This window comes from Sturnira hondurensis, unplaced genomic scaffold, assembly GCF_014824575.4.
Source record: "Sturnira hondurensis isolate 20B ecotype Veracruz unplaced genomic scaffold, ASM1482457v3 Scaffold0022910, whole genome shotgun sequence".
NCBI classification, from domain to species: domain Eukaryota; kingdom Metazoa; phylum Chordata; class Mammalia; order Chiroptera; family Phyllostomidae; genus Sturnira; species Sturnira hondurensis.
The window spans coordinates 5,685,015-5,706,388 of record NW_028095541.1 but is presented as its reverse complement, the minus strand read 5'-3'; the positions used below and the strand labels follow the sequence as shown (position 1 = coordinate 5,706,388).

General features: G+C 38.0%; 2 protein-coding genes and 1 pseudogene across 9 annotated transcripts in view; 2 read left to right on the top strand and 1 right to left on the bottom strand.

The window, feature by feature from the left end:
• The window catches only part of IFT88 (intraflagellar transport 88), a 224,533-nt gene that overhangs the window by 84,333 nt on the left and 118,826 nt on the right, over positions 1 to 21,374 (top strand). For all 8 annotated transcript variants that reach the window (XM_037037259.1, XM_037037260.1, XM_037037264.1 and 5 more), the window contains 2 exons: positions 9,783 to 9,853; positions 15,973 to 16,059. In XM_037037259.1, coding sequence (XP_036893154.1) covers positions 9,783 to 9,853; positions 15,973 to 16,059 — 158 coding nt within the window. The remainder of the gene's footprint in view (positions 1 to 9,782; positions 9,854 to 15,972; positions 16,060 to 21,374) is intronic.
• LOC118980603 (60S ribosomal protein L9-like) lies at positions 5,594 to 6,385 on the top strand (annotated as a pseudogene).
• On the bottom strand, positions 18,686 to 20,268 carry LOC118980600 (tubulin alpha-1A chain). Its single transcript, XM_037037266.1, is given in 5 exon segments — positions 18,686 to 19,131; positions 19,134 to 19,263; positions 19,265 to 19,732; positions 19,734 to 19,860; positions 19,862 to 20,268. Coding segments are annotated over 5 exon segments (1,257 nt in total). The 5' UTR covers positions 20,254 to 20,268; the 3' UTR covers positions 18,686 to 18,991.

The following is a 21,374-nucleotide window of genomic DNA, read 5'->3' as shown; positions in this document are numbered from 1 at the left end:
TCTTCACATTGCTCAGATTCCCTACGCTTATTAGTGCTCCTCCCTCTACCCTCTCAAGATCATTTTTCTTTCAGTAGGTCATTTCATATATGCTCTCCTTTCTTATAATAGTCTTAATCTCTTCACATCCTTATTAATACTGTTTCATTTGCTGTTGATAGCAGGATTGCAGGTAGGAGTTATTTTTGTGGGTATGGGTTTGTTCTCTGGGCTTTGTGGTTTTGTTCTGGAAGCACCTGCACAACGACACACAAGACATGGTGGGTGGAGTGACCCTCAGTCAACCAGCTGGATGGAAGGACCCACCAAAGAATAACCTGATAGCAATCTTAATCTAGCTACATCAGGAGAGCCAACGTAAATCGGACAAAGGGCATCCCAAGAGCGTCAAGTTCAGAAGATCAAGGAGACTGCACCACTGAATCACACAGGTCTCCTACCACAGAAATTCACACCACAGAGACAAGGAGTCAAAGCAGATCCATATAAGAAGCAGAAGCAAATAAGAAGACCCTGTCTTAAAATGGGGAGACAAAGAAACAACCCCCAATCAAAAGAAAGGGAGGACTCCCCCAAAAGAGTGCTAAGTGAAATAGAGGCAAGTATTAACTATCAGGTATTGAATTCAAAACAATGGTTATAAGGAGGCTCAGTGAGCTCAGTGAGAATTACAAAAAGCTACAGAGAAGTTACAGGGAACTTAGTGGGAACAGCATGAAAAAGGATGTAGAAACAAACAACAGGGGCCAACAGAAAATGAAGAATACATGTTCTGAACTGAAGAACTCAGTAGATGTAATCAAAAGCAGGGAGGATGAAGCAGAGGATTGAATCAGCAAGCTGGAGGACAAGGTAGAAACAAACTCCCAGAAATAGCAAGAAAAGGGAAAAAAACTCAGAAAGAATGAAGAAGGGTTAAGGGAACTGCAGGAAAACATGAAACATAATAATATCTATATAATAGGGATACCAGAAGGAGAAGAGGAGGAGCAAGGATAGAAAACCTGATTGAAAAAATAATAATGGAAAACTTCCCTAATTTGGTGAGAGAAAAAGTAACCCGAGTCCAGGAATCACAGAGGGTCCCCATCAAGAAGAACCCAGAGAGGTGCACTTCAAGACACATCATAATTAAAATGGCAAAATCCAAAGACAAAGAGAGGAGGAAGGCAACAAGGGAGCAAGGGAGGCAGCAAGGGAAAAATTGGAAGTAACATACAAGAGAGCCCTGATAAGGCTAGCAGCTGACTTCTCAACAGAAACACTACAATCCAGAAGGGAATGGCAAGAAATAATCTAATTAATGAAAAACACAGGCCTGCAACCAAGACTACTCTACCCAGCAAACCTGTCCTTTAAAATGGAATGTGAAATAAGGAGTTTTCCAGACAAAAGAAGGCTAAAAGAATACACCTCCACCAAATCAGCATGGAAAGATATGCTGAGGGACTGCTTTAAGAAGATAAAGAAAAAAGTGAGAAAGAGGAGCACAGGTACAAAGGGTAAAAATGGCAATGAATAAGTACATATCAATAATAACTTTAAATGTAAAGGGATTAAATGTTCCAATCAAAAGACATAGGGTAGCTGAATGGATGATAAAACGTGAGCTACACATGGGTCATCTGCAAGAGACCCACCTCACAACAAAAGACCTACACAGACTGAAATTTAAGATCTGGGAAAAAATTACAAGCAAATGGGCGAGGAAAAAAGCCATGGTACCAATGCTTATGTCGGACAAAATAGACTTCAAAACAAAGGCCATAAAAGAGACCCAGAAGGATACTTTATAATACTCAAGGGAAGACATAAACATTGTAAACACATGCACCCAACATAAGGAGCACCAAAATATATAAGAAAAATTTTGCAGGACTTCATGAAAGATGTAGATAGCAGCACACTTGTAGGAGAGGATTTTAACACTCCACTGTCAACAATAGATAGATCTTCCAAAAAAAATATCAACAAGGATATTGTGACACTACAACACACTAGATCAAATGTATTTAACTGTTATATACAGAACCTTTTATTCCAAAGAAGCAAAATACACATTCTTTAGAGGGGAGTGGGGAGGGAAATAATGGGGGAAAGAAAGGGAAGGGTCAATTCAAGGAACATGTGTAAAAGACCCATGGACAAAGATAATGGGAGAAGGACTGGCTGTGGGGTATGGGGGCGTAGGTAGGGCAGTGGAGAGTAGGGCAGAGGGGAGAAAATGGGGACAACTATAACTGGACAACAATAAGAAAAGAAAAGAATAATATAAAGACTTAAAAATTGTTCCTGTAGTCATTTTTGAGCAGAGGGAAGTAAAATCATGTGTACTAAATACATCAAAAACAAAAAGAAGCCATTCTTCGTCTTTATTTACAGGATGCAGCATAATACAAAAGTCATATTTTCAAAGACCTGAGGAAATATTATGTAATGTTAAGTGAAAAATACTTCTGTACATTTGTACATGAACATAACCTGGAAGGAAGTATACCAAAATAGAAGTAGTACTTCCTAGAGTTAGAAACTACTCATTAATTTTCTTAATGTTTTTTAAATGTTTTTCATATTTTTACACATAACTCATTGGTTTACCGCTATTATTTTACATTAAGTCAAACCATGTAAAACTGCCTGTATTTAAAAATCAAAATAGTATCATAATGTCAGTTCCATAAATTGAACTTAATAGATTCTATTAACAGATTTAAGGGCATTGCAGCTTTGTTCTCGGCTCCACCACACAGTTCTTACTCTCTTGTACCTGTTCCATTACATATAAAACAAGGCTAATTGTAATAACCCACCTTACATGGTCGTGAGTATTAAATTAGGTAATGCACATGAAATGCTTAAAGCAGTACATGGAATATAGTAAGTGGAAATAGCTGGGGAAAATCCTTAACTATTATATATTAATTACTTTCATTTTGAGAAAAAGTATTGTATGTTGTGAAAAAATCATCAGCACTTTTAATAGGGAGTGAAGATATGGCTTAATCTAAGTAACTGATGGTCATTAAATTATTTGTATTTGAGTTTAGAATCGATAATCTTATAACTGAACAAAATGGAGGTTTGACTTCCTGGCACAACAAAAGCCAAACTCATGAGGCAGATGCTGGTGCAAAAGTAAAGAGGTATTATTCAGGTGCCAAACAACCTGGGAGAATGATGGACTACTGCCTGAAAAACCATTTCTTTTCTAGTTCAAGCCCACCATTTTTATAGGGGTAGGAAGGGAAGCACTTTTTCCCTATTCAGTAATCTTGCTAGCTTTTGGTGTGCTTAGGGGACCTATTCATTCAACTTTCAAGCTTGGGCCCTGCCCATTTATATTTTTAGCTTTTGGCACAATAAAGCCTTATCCATTCATATTTCTAGCTTTTGGTGGGTCTCAGTCTAACAGCCTCCTCATGCTGCCATCGTGGCCAATGGGGGAGACTCTCCAGTGCTCCAGCTGACTGTCTACACTCTACAGTAACACCATCACACAGTTTCTGTGTACTTGGCCATTCTCTGTCCACCCTGACCTTTTTATCAGCTGCTCAGCATTGGTGTTAGTTCAGCAGCAAAATATACATTTTTCTCAAGTATACATGGAACATTCTATTCTCAAAGATAAACCACATGTTAGGACACAAAACAAGTCTTAAAAAATTCCAGAAAATTAAAATCATATCAAGCATCTTCTCTGACCACAATAGTATCAAACTAGAAATCAACAAAGATTAAAAAACTGAAAAACTTTCAAATACATGCAGGCTAGATAACATGTTACTGAACAATCAGTGGTTAATCGGAGAGCAAGGAGGAATCAAAAGTTACCTGGAAACAAATTACAGTAAACACAAAATAACCCAAAATCTATGGGACACAGCAAAGGTAGTCCTGAGAGGGAAGTTCATAAATTACAGGCCTACCTCAAAAAGCAAGAAAAATCTCACATAAACATAAACAATCTAAATAAACACCTAATAAAAGAAATACAAAAAGAGCAAAAAACAAAGCCCAAAGTTAAGTAGAAGGAAGGAAAGAATAAAGATTAGAGCAGAAATAAATAACATAGAGACAAAAATTACAAAAGGTCAAATGAAACCAAGAGATGGTTCTTTGAAAAGAAAAACAAGATAAATTAATGTTTAATCTGACTCATTAAGAAAAAAATAGAGGATCCAAATAAACAATAGCAGAAATGAAAGAGGAAAAGTTAAACGCTGAAACCACAAAACTACAAAGGATTGTAAGAAAATACTATTAACAACTATATGCCAAAAAATTGGACAACCTGAGTGAAATGGATAAATTACTAGAAACATAGAATCTTCCAAAACTGAATTAGGAAGAATCAGAAAACCTAACTAGACCAATTATAACTAATGAAATAGAAGTAGTAATAAAAGAAACTCCCAGCAAACAAAAGTCCTGGACCCAATGGCTTCACAGGGGAATTTTACCAAACATTCAAAGAAAAACTAACACCTATCCACAAACTATTCTAAAAAATTTAAGAGGGAAGACTTCCAGGCTATTTTTACAAGACCAGCATTACTGTAAATCTAAAATCAAATAAGGACACTATAAAGAAAATTATAGGTCAATATCCCTGATGAACAGAGATGCTAAAATCCTCAGCAAAATATTATCAAACTGGATCTAGAAATACACCATGATCAAGTAGAATTCTGGTGATGTAAGATTGGTACAATACTCACACATTAATAAGTGCAATATATCACATAAACAAAATGAAGTATAAAAATCATGTGATTATATCAATAGATGCTGATGAAGCATTTGATAAAATACATCACCCAACTATGATAAAAAACTTTCAGCAAGGTGGGAATAAAGGGAACATAGCTCAACATAATAAAGGCTGTATATAACAAACCTACAACTAACATTATACTCAATGGGCAAAAAATACAAGTGTTTCCCCTAAGATCAGGAACAAGACAGGGATGTCAGCTTTCATCACTCTTATTCAACACAGTACTAGAAGTCCTAGCCACAGCAATTAGATAAGAAGAAAAATAAAATTCATCCAAATTAGAAAGGTGAAAGTAAAACTCATTATTGCAGATGACATGATAGTGTACACAGAAAAACCTAAAGACTCTACCAAAAAATTACTAGATCTAATAAATGAATTTGACATAGTAGCAGGATTCAAAATTAATATTCAGAAGTCATTGGCATTTTTATTTACCAATAATGAACTATTAGAGAAATTGAAAAAACAATCCTATTGACTATTGCAACAACAACAAAAAATACAATACCTAGGAATAAATTTAGCCAAGGAGGTAAAAGGCCTGTACTTGGAAGATTATAGGATACTGAAGAAAGATATTGAGGAGGATACAAACAAGTGGAAGCAATTACCATGTTAATGGGTTGGAAAAATTAACATTAAAATGTCCACACTACCCAAAGCAATCTATAGATTCAGTGCAATTCCTATTGAAATACCAATGGCATATTCCACAGATGTAGAACAAATACTCCAAAAATGTATATGGAACAACAACAAAAATCCCAAATAGCTTCAGTGATCTTGAAAGAAGAACAAAGTTGGAGGGTTCACAGTACTTGATATGAGACTATAATACAGGCTATTGTAATCAAAACAACCTGGTACTAGCATCAGAACAGGCATATAGCTCTCTCTGCCACTTCTACTGTAAAAATGAAGACCATTCTCAGCAATCAGACTGTCCACATCCCTGAATATATTGACATCATTCTGAAGGGGTGCACAGTTATTGAGAAGGGCCCCAGAGGCACCCTGCAGAAGGACTTCAGCCACATGAATGTAGAACTCAGTCTTCTTGGAAAGAAAAACAAGAGGCTCCAGGTGAGGAAATAGAAAGGCACTGGCCACCATTTGCACTGTCTGCAGTCATGTACGGAATATGATCAGGGGCGTTCCCCTGGATTTTTGCTACAAGATGAGATTTATGTACACTCACTTCCACATCAGTGTTGTTATTCAGGAGAATGGTTCTCTTCTTGAAAGCAGAAATTTCTTGGTTGAAAAATATATCCGCAGGGTTCAGATGAGATCAGGCATTGCTTGTTCAGTATCTCAGGCCCAGAAAGATGAGTTGATTCTAGAAGGAAATGACATTGAATTTGTATCAAATTTGGTTGGTTTAATTCAGCAAGCCACAACACTTCTAAAAAGGGATATCAGAGAATTTTCTAATGGTATCTGTGTTTCTGAGAAAGGAACAGTTCAGCAGGCTGATTAATAAAATCTAAATTGTCCAGCTATAGAAAAGCAAGGTGCTGAATGATTCCTCACACTCACTTGCAATATTCCTTACATTTATTTATGTAATTTTAAAGATGCAATAAAAGCTGTGTATTGAAAAAACAATCATATAGATCAATGGAACAGAACAGAGAGCTCAGAAATAAATGCCTTTATTGTCAATTATTATTAAACAAAGGAGGCAAGAGCATACAATGGAATAAAGACAGTCTTTTCAATAAATGATGTTGGGAAAATTAGACAGATATGCCAAAAAAATGAAACTAGACCACCAACTTACACCATACATAAGAGTAAACTCAAAACGGGTAAAAGACTTAAATGTAAGTCACAAAACCATAAAAATCATAGAAGAAAACATAGGCAATATATAGGCTGATATATTTCCTCAGGCAAGAATACCATAAACAAATGGGAGTACATAAAATTAAAAAGCTTTTGCACAGCAAAAGAAACCATTCACAAAGTGAAAAGGCAACCCACTGACTGGAAGAACATATTTGCTAATGATACATCTGATAAGGGGTTAGTTTCTGAAATGTATAAAGAACTTAATACTAACTCAACACCAGGAAGGCAATCCAATTACAAAATGGACAAAGGACCTAAATACATACTTCTCCAAAAAGTACATACAGATGGCCACCAGACCTATGAAAAAAATGCTCAACATCACAATGGTCAGAGAGATGCAAATTAAAATCACAATTAGCTATCACCTCACACTTATCAGAATGGCTACCATCAATAAGTCAACAAACAAGTACTGGGCAGGATGTGAAGAAAAGAAAACCTCATACACTGTTGGTGGGAATGGAGATTGGTGCAGCTACAATGGAAAACAGTGTGGAGTTTTCTCAAAAAAATTAAAAATGCATCTGCCTTATAACCTACAAATCCCACATGGGAATATATTTTAAGAAACCCATAAATAGTAATTCAAAAGAATATATGCACTCCTATGTACATTGCAGGATTATTTACAATTGCCAAGATCTGGAAACAGCTCAAGTGCCCATGAGTAAGTGAGTGGATAAAGAAGTTCTGGTACAGTTACACAATGGAATACTAGTGGGCCATAAAAAATGGAAATCTTTTGTGACAGCATGGATCAACCTGAAGATTGTTATGCTACGTGAAATAAGCCAGTCAGAGAAAGACAAATAACATATGGTCTCATTTATACATGGAATCTAATGAATAAAATAAATTGACAAACAAAATATAAACAGAGGCATGATTATAGCAAACAGACTGACAGGTGTCAGAGGGGAAAAGGATGGGGAACTGGATAGAAGGTGAAGGGATTAAGCAATAAAACACCTATGTATGTATACGTAACACAAAGACATAGACAGTAGAGTGGTGACATCCAGAAGTAAAGGGAGTTGGGGGTAGGTGGAGGTGGGCAAAGGAGTGGGGGAAATTGGACAGAAAGAGGTTTTGCCTGGATCAGTGGGTGTATGATGCAAAGTGCCAGTGATGAGTTTTATTGATTGATACACTTGAAACCTATATAGTTTTGTGAACCAGTGTCACCCCAATAAATTCAATAAAACAATTTTTAATATATTTTATTGATTATGCCATTACAGTTGTTCTATTTCCCCCTCCTTCATTCTCCTCCACCCTGCAAACCCCCTCCCCCACCATTCCCCCCCTTTCGTTTATGTCCACGTGTTTCAAGTTCTTTAGATTATATATTTCCCATACTATTCTTGCCCTCCCCCCTATCTATTTTCTACCTACTGTCTATGTTACTTATTTTCTATAACTTCTCCCTCTTTCTCCTCTTCCCACTCCCCTGTTGCTAACCCTCCATGTGATCTTCATTTCTATGGTTCCACTCCTGATCTAGCTGTCCTCTTGGTTTCTTTTGTTTTAGGTGTGGTTGTTAATAACTGTGAGTTTGTTGTCCTTTCACTGTTCATATTTTTCATCTTCTTTTTCTTATATAAGTCCCTTTAGCATTTCATGTAATAAGGGCTTGGTGATGATGAACTCCTTGAATTTGACCTTATCTGAGAAGCACTTTATCTGTCCTTCCATTCTAAATGAAAGTTTTGCTGGATAAAGCAATCTTGGATGGAGGTCTTTGGATTTCATGACTTGGAATACTTTTGTCCAGCCCCTTCTTGCCTGTAAGGTCTCTTGAGAAATCAGCTGACAATCTGATGGGAACTCCTTTGTAGGTGACTGTCCCCTTATCTCTTGCCGCTTCTAGGATTCTCTCCTTCATTTTCATCTTGGCTAATGTAGTTATGATGTGCCTTGGTGTGTTCCTCCTTGGGTCCAACTTCTTTGGGACTCTCTGAGCTTCCTGGATTTTCTGGAAGTCTATTTCCTTTGCCAGACTGGGGAAGTTCTCCTTTATTATTTGTTCAAATAAGTTTCCCACTTGTTGCTCTTCCTCTTCCCCTTCTGGTACCCCTATAATTGGGATGTTGGAATGTTTAAAAATGCCCTGGAGGTTCCTAAGCCTCTCCTCAATTTTTGAATTCTTGTTTCTTCCTTCTTTTCTGTTTGGTCATTTTTTTCTTCCTTCTGGTCCACTCCCTTGATTTGAGTCCCAGTTTCCTTTCCATCACTATTGGTTTCCTGTGCATTTCTCTTCATTTCAGTTAGTTTAGCCTTCATATGTTCCTCTAATTTGTGACTAAAATCAACCAGTTCTGTGAGCATCCTGATCACCAGTATTTTGAACTGTGCATCTGAGAGGTTTGCTATTTCTTGGTTGCTTAGAGTTATTGGGTCTGGGGCTTTGAGTTCTTGAGCCATATTTTGGACTGTTCGTGCTTGTTACTTATGAGGAGCAGAGCCCTAGATGTTCACCAGGGCCACCCAGTGGCTGGGTTGTGATGCTGTATGTGGGGGCAGGGTCCAAAGGGGCAATGGCAGTCCCCTCTGCTGTTTCCTGCCGCTGGGGCCTGCGTGGTCGGTCTCACTGCTCGCTGCTTTGCTGGTTTATCTACGCGTGAGTGTGTGACCGTGGTCAGCCTGCCGCCTTGCGCCCTCACTGGGTCTGCCTGTTGCTACCCCACACCTGGGATCCACCCATGGCTGCCTGTGTGCCTGGGACTGGGGATCTTTCCAGCCCCACCCTGCTCTGCTACTGACTCCGCCCCTCTTATTGGTCTGGTTGAAAGGTTTATTGTTGTCGGACTTCTGTATAGTTCAATTTTCTGTTTTGGCTGCGTTTTTGTTTACTAAACCTTTGTTGTCTTTAAACTTGGTTGTGGGAGAAGGCACAGGTGTTTCCACCTACGCCTCCATCTTGGCAGAACTCAATAAAACAATTTTTTAAAAATCTGTGTTATTTCACTGGAGAATGACAAGTAATCAAAAATAAGAAAAAATGTTCTACTTAAGGGAAAATGGTGTAGGAAAGTTAATTTATGGTTCATTTTCTACAACTAGTTAATGTTGAGGATGTTTAGAAATCTAAATTCTTAGTGTTTACCTCTGAGTTATTGATTTTTTTCCAATTTCGTGTTTCCAGGATGATCCACATACTAATTTAGTGATTGAAGCTATAAAAAATGATCACCTAAGGCAAATGGAACGAGAAAGGTAATATTTGGGGTACTTAATAATTAAAAACAGACAAAATACCTTAAATTTGTATTAAAGAGTTGAATGGGCATCTGATTATTTTATTCAAAACATGTTATATGCACTATATTTCTTGAATAGTCCTGTTGTTTCATCATTGCTGTACTTTACTGGGTTCTCTTTTCTTTTTCACAATAATCTCAGTGCTCATGTTGATTCCAGTTATTCTTACTCATTTACTATTTCTTCGTAAGTTACTTTCTCTCTGCATTTGGTGCAGTATTGGAATTTTGTTTGTATTATCTTTATTTTTAAAATTATATATTTGTGCATTTTTTTCCAGCCTCCCAATTAAACTTCAACTCTCAAAGACAATTTTTTTTCTGTTTATTTTATTTCTTCCTTTCTCCAGTCAGATGCCTAGTCTCTGCCAAGTATGTTTTGGAACTTTTAATACTTGTTGAATATGCAACAGGTACATTAGTAGTATATCACATGATATACAGGGCCTTAGTTTCTTTTAAGTTGTGGGAAAATACACATAACTTGAAATTTACCATCTTAACCATGGTGCTTAATTCTTCATAGTTCGGTAGTGTTAAGTGCATTCACAATGATTTGTAACAAGAACTTCGTCGTCTTCCCAAACTGAAACTCTGTACCCATTTAAACAACTCTCAAGCATCCTCTCCCCAGCCCGTGACACTCCAACTTTCTATTTTGTGTCTCTGAATTTGTCTGCTCTAATAACCTCATATAGGTGGAATCCCATTATTTGTCCTTGTGTGACTGTCATTATCATTTAGCATAATGTCCTCCACGTTCATCCATTTTTTATCATGTATCAGCATTTCCTTCCTTTTTAACTTTGAATGATACTTCATTATATGTAGGAAGGGCCTTTAATCTTTAGGAAGTAGTTTAACATTAAAAATAAAACAGAGGCCCTGGCCAGTAGCTTAGTTGATTAGAGCATCATCCCAATACGCCTAGGTTGCAGGTTCAATCTCCAGTCTGGCACATACAAGAAGCAACTGATGAATGCATAAATAAAGAGAACAACAAATTGATCTCAATCTCTCTCTTGCTCTCTCTCCTTTCCTCTCTAAAAATCAATCAATCAAACAATAAAATGGAGACTTCTTCTAGGATCATAGAGAAGATGCACTTTCCCCTGTTCTTTCCACTAAGTCCAAATAAAAATCCTGGAAATTTTACGTAAAAATATATGCAAGTAAAAAGGTAGAGAGAAAGGGGGTCCTGACTTCGGGACTTGCGGAACAACAGGGCAGTGAGTTTTCCTCATGTTTCCCAGACTTTAGCCGAAGAAGCTGGAAAGCAGAACATGTTCATGGGTACATTTAACAAACAAAAAGCCTGCTTTCTTTAGCTAACAGATAAGGAAAGGGGTAGGCCAGAAGACAGAAAACTTTAAGACAAATACCACAGAAAGAAATACTGGCCCCACTCTTATGCATGCCAGCAAACACCAAGTGAGAGAGAGCCAGACCTCCACCCTCATAAGGCTATAAGGAGACACCCAGTACCCCAAAAGGCCAAATAGGGAGCCATGACTGTAATCCCCAAAGGCCCTTTCTGAGTCTTACCACTCTGTGGTTTCAGCAGGCAGCACATGGGGAGCCTAGAATTCCCCCCACCCCCACCCCAAGTAATAAGGAGGCACTCCTCCCCCTCTCACTTGGGGTAGTGTCAGAGGAAATATGGAGAGTTGGGAATTTCATTATCAGCAGTGACAAGGCTGTGGTGTCAGTAGGGACCATGGTGGAACCAGGAACTCGCCCCACCGAGCAGAAACAATGACCATCTCCTACCTTGGATGTCAAAGAATACATTTGGGAAAACTGGACTTCTTTTAAATGGCAGTAATGAAGTGGCATCTCTTCTCCTGCCAGAGCAATGTCAAAAAAGTCAGCCAAAACAAAAGACAAATAAAATTCAGTCCATAATGCAACATGTTCAAGTTTTGATTAAAAAAATCACTCATCATACAAAGATCCTAAATTGAACAAAATAAGGCAATCGATAAATGCCTACATTGAAATGACAGAGATATTAGAATTATCTTTAAAGCAAGTGTGTTTTTCAGAAAGCTTCAGGCCTGACTGGTGTGGCTCAGTGGATTGAATGCCAGCCTGAAAACCAAAGGGTTCGATTCCCAGTCTGGGCACATGCCTGGGGTTGCCAGCCAGGTCCCTGGTGTGGGGCATATGAGAGGCAACCACACAATGATGTTTCTCTTCTTCACTTCTCCCTCCGTTCTCTGTCTAAAAATAAATAAATAAAATCTTTAAAAAAATTTTTAAAGCTTCAAGAAGCCCTGGTTGGTGTAGCTCAGTGGAATGAGAGCGGGCCTGTGAACCAGAAGATCGTGGTTCAATTCCCAGTCAGGGCACATGCCTGGGTTGCAGACAAGTTCCCAGAAGGGGATGCACAAGAGGCAACTATACATTGATATTTCTCTCCCTTTCTCCTTCCTTTCCCCTCTAAAGATAAATAAATAAAATATTTCAAAAATAAATAAAATAAAAAACTTCAAGAAGCAATTATGAACATGCTTAAAATACATTAAAAATAGAAACCCTTAGAAAAGCAATAGTTTCAACAAATAAATAAAAGTAATAAAGAAGAGCCAAATGGAAATTTTACAACTAAAAATACAAAAACTGAAATAGAAAGCTCAGTGGATGGGCTCAACAGGAGAATGAAGGGGAGAAAGGAAAGATTCAGTGAACTAGGAGATAGAAGTTGGAAATTACCCAATCTGAACAACAGAGGGGAAATGGACCCAAAAAAAGTCTCAGGGACTTCTGGGACTTCTGGAACTTGGACGTAAGATCCAACATTTGTGTCATCTGTGTCTGGGAAGGATAGGAAAAAGAGATTGGGCTAAAGAAAAAAATGGCTGGTAACTCCCCAAACTTGGCAAGAAAAAATATTTATAACATAAGAAACTGAGTGAATTCCAAAGAGAATACACCCAAGGAAACCACGTCAAGCTATATCATGATTAAACTTCTGAAAATTAAAGACCATGTTTTGAAATGAGGCTTAGAATAACAACATGTAAGGGAAAGGTGATTAGAATGACAGTGGAAAAGTCTTAAATCAGTAACCTAATCTCCCAGCTGAAGAACCTAGAAAAAGAAGAAGAAAATCAGCCCTGGCTGGTTTAGGTCAGTGGATTGAGTGTGGGCCTGTGAGGCAAAGGGTCACCAGTTCAATTCCCAGTCAGGGCACATGCCTGGGTCGCAGGCCAGATCCCAGCAGGGGACGCACGAGAGGCAACCATACATTGATGTTTCTCTCCCACTCTTTCTCCTTCCTGTCCCCTCTCTCTAAAAATAAATAAATAAAATCTTTTTAAAAAATCAACAGAAAGGAAGCAGAAGGAAAGAAGTAATAAAGAACAGAAGTCATTGACATTGGAGATAGAAACAATAGATAACATCAATGAAATACTTATAACAAATGACAAAAAAAAAAGACACAAATTACCAGTATCGGGAACAAAACGGGGGCTCTCATTACTGACCCTGTAGACATCAAAAGGATAAGAAGGGGACACTAAAAACATCCCTATATACATAAACTTGACAACTTAGACTAAATAGACCACTTTGTTGAAAACAAAAGCTACAACAACTCACCTTATATGAAATAGAACGTTTAGGGCTCTTCAGATGATCTACGTGTTTAGGGAAAATTGAATTTATAATTTAAATCTCCCAAGAAAGAAAGGTCTGGGCACAAAATGTTTTACTAGACAACTCTAGCAAATGTTGGAAGAAGAATTCACATCATTTCTATACAGTTTCTTCCAGAAAAAAAGTTTATTTTATAAAGCCAGTGTTACCCCGATATCAAAATAAAACTGTACCCAAAAGGAGGGCAGAGAAAAACTATAGACCAATATCTTATGAATAGAGATGCAAAAATCTTTACGAAATACTAGTGAATCAAAATATAAAGAAGATTATGTACCATAACCAAGCGAAATTTATTCTAGGAATGCAACATTGGTTTACCATCTAAAAATTAGTGAATACAATATGGGATATTAATAGAATGAAGGAAAAAACAGCATAATCATGTCAGTATAAACAAAAAATCTTGGACAAAATTCAAATTTTGTTTTCATGATAAACAAAAAAGCCCTTAAAAGCTATGAGTAGAAAGGAAGTGCCCCAATCTGTGACAAACAGACAGTTTGACATCACACTTAGTGGTGAAAGACTGAACCCTTTCTGCCTCAGATTAGGGTCAAGAGAAGGGTACCTACCTACTCTCCCCTAGTCTGTTCAACATGTGCTGGATATTCTAGCTATGGAAATCAGGCAAGAAAAGGGAGTGAGATACATCCATATTGGAAAGGAAGAAAGGAAACTACCTCTGTTTACAGATCACATGATCTTGAATACAGAATATCCAACATAAAATTTTAGAATCCACTAAAAGAATTATTATCACTAATAAATGAGTTCAGCAAGGTTGCAGAGTAAAATATCAATACACAAAAGTCAATATTATACTATAGAAATATACTACACCATTGAACTATATGAAAATGAAAGTAACAATTATATTTACAATATTATAAAATAATTAGGAATGAATGTAATTAATGAAATGCAAAACTTATGCTCTAAAAACTGTAAGACATTTTTTAAAAGAAGTTTTACATAAATGAAATGACATCACATGTTAATGGATAGGCACATAATGTTACTAAAATGGCAGTGCTCCCCAAATTACTTGATAGACTCAATGTAATCACTATCATAATCCCATCAGTATTTTTAAAATTTATTTATTTACTTTTATAGAGAAGGGAAGGAAGAGAGAAAGGGAAACATCATGAGAAACATCAATGTGTGGTTGCCTCTCACTCGCCCCCCTACTGGGGACCTGGCCTGCAGTCCAGACATGGACCCTGACTCGGAATTGAGCTGTGGCCCTTTGATTTGCAGGCCAGCACCCAGTCCACTGAGCCACACCAGCCAGGCCATTAGTATTTTTAAAGAAAGTGATATGTTGATTCTAGAATTTATGTGGAAATATAAGGGGATTCAGAATAGCGAAAAGAATATTGTAAAAGAAGACAAAGTTGGAGGGCTCAAACTATAAAAAACTAAATCTACAGCAAGCAAGACAGTGTGGTAGTACTTAATCTAATAGCATAAAGATAGACATACAAATCATTGGAACGGAATTGAGAATTCAGAAATAAAGTCTTACATTTATAGTCAGTAAAGTTACCGATACAATTCCATGGGTTCGGAGAAGATTGCTTTTTCAACAAAGCATGTTGGGACAATAGATATCCTTATGCAAAAGAGTGAAACTGGATCTCTCTCACACCAAACAGAAAAATTACTTCAGAGTGGATTGTAGTTCCCAGGAACTGCTGGCCACTAGCCTGCAACCCAGGCATAGCCCCGACTGGGAATCGAACCGTGATCCTCTGGTTCTCAGGCCCACGATCAATCCACTGAACTACACCAGCCAGGGCTATACACTTTTTCTTTAATGGCCATTTCCTTTCATGTCACAGACAGTGCAGGTTATGTAATGTCAGCTGCAGAGCCTTTTTTCTCTCCAGTGTCTCTTTCTTCCTTTAGTTTGTTGACATGTGTCAAACTAGAACTGAACTGTTGACTCAGAAGGCAGTCATGGCTTCCATTTTCTAGTCATGATATTCAACCTGACTGAGAGATTTCTAGTACAGCTGTCCACCATTCAGTAGGCTTCATTGTATGTTAGCTTTGATAGATAATATTCACACTTAAAGTTTTAAAAAATCCTCACCCAAGATATTTTCTCATTGCTTTTAGAGAGGGAGGGAGAAGGAAGGGGGTGGGAAGAAGAGAGAAAGAGACTGATTTTGAAATAGCGATGTGAGAAACATGTATTGGTTACCTTACTGTATATTCCCAGACCAGGGAATGAGCCCACAACCTGGTTATGTGCTCTGACCAATAATTGAACCCACGACCTTTCAGTGCATGGAACAATGCTCCAGCCAACTGAACCACACTGAGTAGGGCAACACTTAATTTTTTTTAAAAAAACTTTATACCATGTTTCTTTATAATTTCTTGTTTGTTTGTTTGACATAGAAAAGCCATGGCAGAAAAATACATCATGACAGCTGCAAAGCTCATTGCTCCTGTAATTGAAACATCTTTTGCTGTAGGATATGACTGGTAAGAGAAATTCACTATAACTTGATGGGTATGGTATTTTCTTTTCATAATGTATACTTGTATTGGCTTAAAATTTTATCTAATGTGATTTGCAAATTTTTCTCTTATCTTGTTGGTTATCTTGTCACTTTGTTGATATTCTCCTTTGCTGTGCAGAAGCTTTTTAGTTTGATATAGTCCCACTTGTTTACTTTTTGTTTGGTCCCTTTTGTAGCTATCATATCCAAAAAGTCATTGCCAAAACCAATGCCAAGGAGCTTTTTCCCTTTTTTTTCCCCTGGAAGGTTGATGGTTTTCATTTCTGATTTAATTTATTTGAGTCTAATCTTTTTTTTTTACCCAGATAATCTACCTAAAAATTTATCTATTTTTATTAAAAAAAACTAGCTTATTTTAATCGATCTTTTCTATTGTTTTTCTAGTTTCTGTTTCATTTTTCTTCTCTGGTCTTTGTGGTATTTTTCTTTGTTATTTCTTTCTGCTAACTTTGGGCTTAGTATTTTGTTTTGTTTTGTTTTTAGTTTTAGTTCCTTGAGGTGTAATGTTAGGTTGGTTTCTTTAGTGATTTAATGTAGGCATTTATTGCTATCAGCTTCCCCTTTGGAACTGCGTTTACTTCATCCCGTAAGTTTTGGTATGTTTTGTTTTCATTTATTTGTTTTAGGATTTTAAAAATTTTCTTGATGTCCTCTTTGACCTGTTCATTATTCAGGGATATGATTTGGGCGGGGGGGGTGTCGATTCCATCTTTATTGGGTCTCAGGCCTTAGATGATCGTCACCAGTCAGCATCACAAGCCTCTCACCTGTCCTTCTCCTCTGTGTGAGCCATCTCCAGACTGAGTTTAGCCCTGGGATGTGATTTTTAATTTCCATATATTTGTCAAGTTTTTAGTTTCCCTTTTGTTGTTGATTCATAGTTCCATACCATTTGCTAAAGTCCACCCATTTATACCCTGCCATTTGCTAAGTTTGTTTTGTGGCAACACATGATCTATCCTGGAGAATGTTGTATGTTCACTTGAGAAGAATGTGTATTCTACTGCTGTTGGATAAAATATTCTGCATATGTCTGTTAGGTCACTGTGATCTAAGAGCAACTCTGTTCAACTCCAATGTTTCCTTGTTGATTTTCTGTTTGGATAATTGATCCATTACGGAAAGTGGTGTATAAATTCCCTATAATATATTATTGTATGGTTGTCTATTTTTCCCTGTAGATCTGTATTTGCTTAATATATTCTGGTGCTGTGATAGTAAAAATATATCTATGATTATTGTATCTTCTTGATGAATAGATCTTTTTGTTGTTAAATAATGACCTTCTTTATATTTTGCTGGTTTTTGACTTAAAGTCTATTTTGTCTGCTATAAGTATAGTTACTTTGTGATTTTCTCTTATACATGGAATATCTTTTTCCATCCCTTCACTTTGAAGCTATGTGTGTTTTTAAAGCCGAAGTGAGTCTCTTTTAGGTATGATATAGTTAGGACTTTTTAAAAATCCATTTAGACACTCTATGCTTTTTGATTGGATAATTTAATCCATTTACATTTAAAGTTATTTTTGATAGGTAATAATATTCATAGATTGCCCTGGCAGATTGAGTGCCCTGCAAACCAAAGGCTTGCAGTTTCAATTCCCAGTCCCGGCACATGCCTGGATTGTGGGCCAGGTCCCCAGTAGGGGGCACTAGAGAGGCAACCACACATTGATGTTTATCTCCCTCTGCTTCTCCTTCCCTTCCCTTCTCTCTAAAAATAAATAAATAAAATATTTAAAATATATTGATAGGTTAATTAGTAATTATTTATAGGTACTAATGTTATCTTATTGTATTCTGTTTCTTTTGTAGTTGCCTTGTTCCTTCTCTTGCCTTTCTCTTTTGCTGTCTTTGTAAACTGATGATTTTATGTAGTGGCGTGGTTTCATTCCCTTCCCTCTTTTGTGTATCTACTGTAGGTTTTTGCTTACATAAAACATCTTACAGAAACAGTCTATTTTTAGCTAGTAGCAACTTAACTTCAATTGCATATAAAAAGTCTATCCATTTATACTCCCCCCCATAATTTTGTTTTTGATGTTACAATTTACCTCTTTTTATATTATGTATTCACTAACTAATTATTATAATTATACTTATTTTTTTTAAAGATTTTATTTATTTATTTATTTTTAGAGGGGAAGGAGAGAGGGAGAGAAACATCAATGTATGGTTGCCTTTTTGTGCATCCCCTGCTGGTAGTTAGCCTGCAAGGAACCAGTTTGCAACCCAGGCATGTGCCCTGACTGGGAATCGAACCGCGAACGTCTGGTTCGCAGGCCCGCGCTCAATCCACTGAGCTACACCAGCCAGGGCTAATTATACTTATTTTTAATATTTTTGTCTTAAAACTTTTATACTAGACTTGAGTGATTAACACACCACTGTATCACAATATTAAAGTATTCTGAATTTTATTATATAGTTACCTTCTCCAGTATGTTTTATATTTTCTTATGTTTGCATGTTACTAGTGAGCATCTCTTGATTTATTTTGAAGAGCTCTTTTCGGCATTTCTTGTAACAATAGGTCTAGTGATGATGAGTTCCCTCTGCTTTTGTTCATTTGGCTATAAGTCTCTCTCATTTAAGACAGGGAATACTTTATTCAAACCCATCAGAGAAATGAACTGGTTGGGTCTGTAACAAAGCATCATGTTTTAAACCACAGACCAATAATTGTATATGAGTGTACACTGCTACATACAAATTAACTGATCAGACCACAACTTTTCAATGTTTAAAACAGAATAAGCTTCCCTGTAAAAGCAGCACCGTTGGGACATTTTAACTTTAGTACTCCTCTCCCTCTTCCTCATCATCTCCTTCAACAGAATCCACACCAACCTCCTCATAATCCTTCTCTAGGGCAGCCATGTCCTCACAGGCCTAAGAAAACTCTCCTTTCTCCATGCCCTCACCCACATACCAGTGGGAAAAGGCATGCATGGCATACATCAGGTCAAACTTGTGGTCCAGGCGAGCCCAGGCCTCAGCAATAGCTGTGGTGTTGCTCAGCATGCACACGCTCGCTGTGCTTTGGCCAGGTCTCCACCAGGCACCACAGTGGGAGGCTGGTAATTAATGTCAACTTTGAAGCCAGTGGGGCACCAGTCCACAAACTGGATGGTACATTTGGCCTTGATGGTGGCAATGGTGACAACTGAGATCTTTGGGAACCACGTCACCATGGTACAGCAGGCAACAAGCCATGTATTTACTGTGGCAAGGCTCACATTTCACCATCTGGTTTGCTGGCTCAAAGCATGCATTGGTGATCTATGCTACAGAAAGCTATTCATGGTAGGCTTTCTCAGCAGAGATGACAGGGGCGTATGTGGCCAGAGGGAAGTGGACGCAGGGATAGGGCACCAGGTTGGTCTGGAATTCAGTCAGATCAACATTTAGGGCTCCATCAAACCTGAGGGAAGCCATGATGGAGGACACAATCTGACCTATAGACCTATTCAGATTAGTGTAAGTTGGGTGCTTGATATCAAGGTTTCTATGACAGATATCATACATGGCCTCTTTGTCAACCATGAAGGCACAATCAGAGTGCTCCAGGATGGTGTGGGTGGTAAGGATGGAGTTGTAGGGCTTCACTACAGCTGTGGAAACCTAGGGGTGGGGGTGGTGCTGGGTGAATGGAGAACTCCAGCCTGGACTTCTTGCCATAATCGACAGAGAGATGCTCCCTCAGCAGGGAGGTGAACCCAGAATCAGTTCCCCCACCAAAGCTGTGGAAAACCAAGAAGACCTGTGCACTGGTTAGCCAGTTTCCCAATTCAGTCCAGGATGAGGTCAATGATCTCCTTGCCAATGGTGCAGTGCCCACGGGCATAGTTATTGGCAGCATCTTCCTTGCCTGTGATAAGCTGCTCAGGGTGGAAGAGCTGGCGGCAGGTACCAGTGCAAACTTCAAGAATGACTATGGGTTCCAGAGCTATAAATACTGCCCTGGGCACATGCTTGCCAGTGCCTGTCTCACTGAAGAAGGTGTTGAAGGAGTCATCTCCCCCAACAATGGTCTTATCACCTGGCATCTGGCCATCGGGCTGGATGCCATTTTCCGGGCAGTAGAGCTCCCAGCAGGCATTGTGGATCTGGACACCGGCCTGCCCAGCATAGATGGGAATGCACTTACACATGGTTACTGCTTTGCAGCTGCCCCATTATTTCTTTAAATAAGCTTTCTGTCCCTTCTTCTCTTTTTTTTCTGGGACTCAAATACTACATAGATTATTTTCTGATATCCCATAATTTATATAAGCTTTTTCAAGCAGTTTTTAAAAAATACTTTATTTATTTATCTTTAGAGGGGAAGGGAAGGAGAGAGGGAGAGAAATATCGTGTGATTTGCAGGCCTGCGCTCAATCCACTAAACTACACCAGCCAGGGCTTGAGGGAGAGAAATATCAATGTATGGTTGCCTCTGCCAGGGACACACAATGTATCGTGTGTCCCCTGCCAGGAGCTGGCCTGCAACCCAAGCATATGCATATAAGCTTTTTTACTCTTATTCATCCTCTTATTTTGTTCCTCTGACTGAAGATTTCAAATGACCTGTATTCCAGTTCATTAACTCTTTCTCTGCTTGCTTGAGTCTCTTGTTGAAGCTTTTTATGAGTTCTTCAGTCATTATATTCTTGAACACTAGGATTTCTGTTTCTTTTTTATCCTCATCTGAGGATATGTTTTATTGATTTTAGAGAAAGAGGAAGGGGAGAGAGAAAAAAGAAAAAACATCGATGTAAGAGAGAAACACCCATCAGTTGCCTCCCATATATGCCCCAACTGGGGATCGAACCCACAACAATTTTGGTATATCAGATGATGCTTCAATCAGATGAGCCACCCGGCCAGGCCTCTGTTTTTTAATGGTTTCTAGGTCTTTGTTAAACTTCTCTATTTATTTATTCATTCATTGTATTCTTAATTTTGTTTAGTTGTTTACCTGTGTTCTTGTAATTCACCAGATTTCTGTAAGAGAATTATTTTTAATTGTTTGTCAGGAAATTCATAGGTTCCCATTTTTGAGGGTTACTCATTGGAGTGTCATTAGTTTCTTTTGGTGGCGATATATTTCATTGATTATTTATGATGCCGTGTCCTTGTGTTGGTGTCTGTACATTTGGGGAACTGAGTACCTCTTCCAGACTTTGAAGATTGACTCTGTTGGGCAAATTCTCTCAACAATCAGCCTATCCAGAGATTCTGGGTGTACCATTTGGTAGTGTTTGGGGGCAGGCTTGCTGCTGGAGTAGTTGGC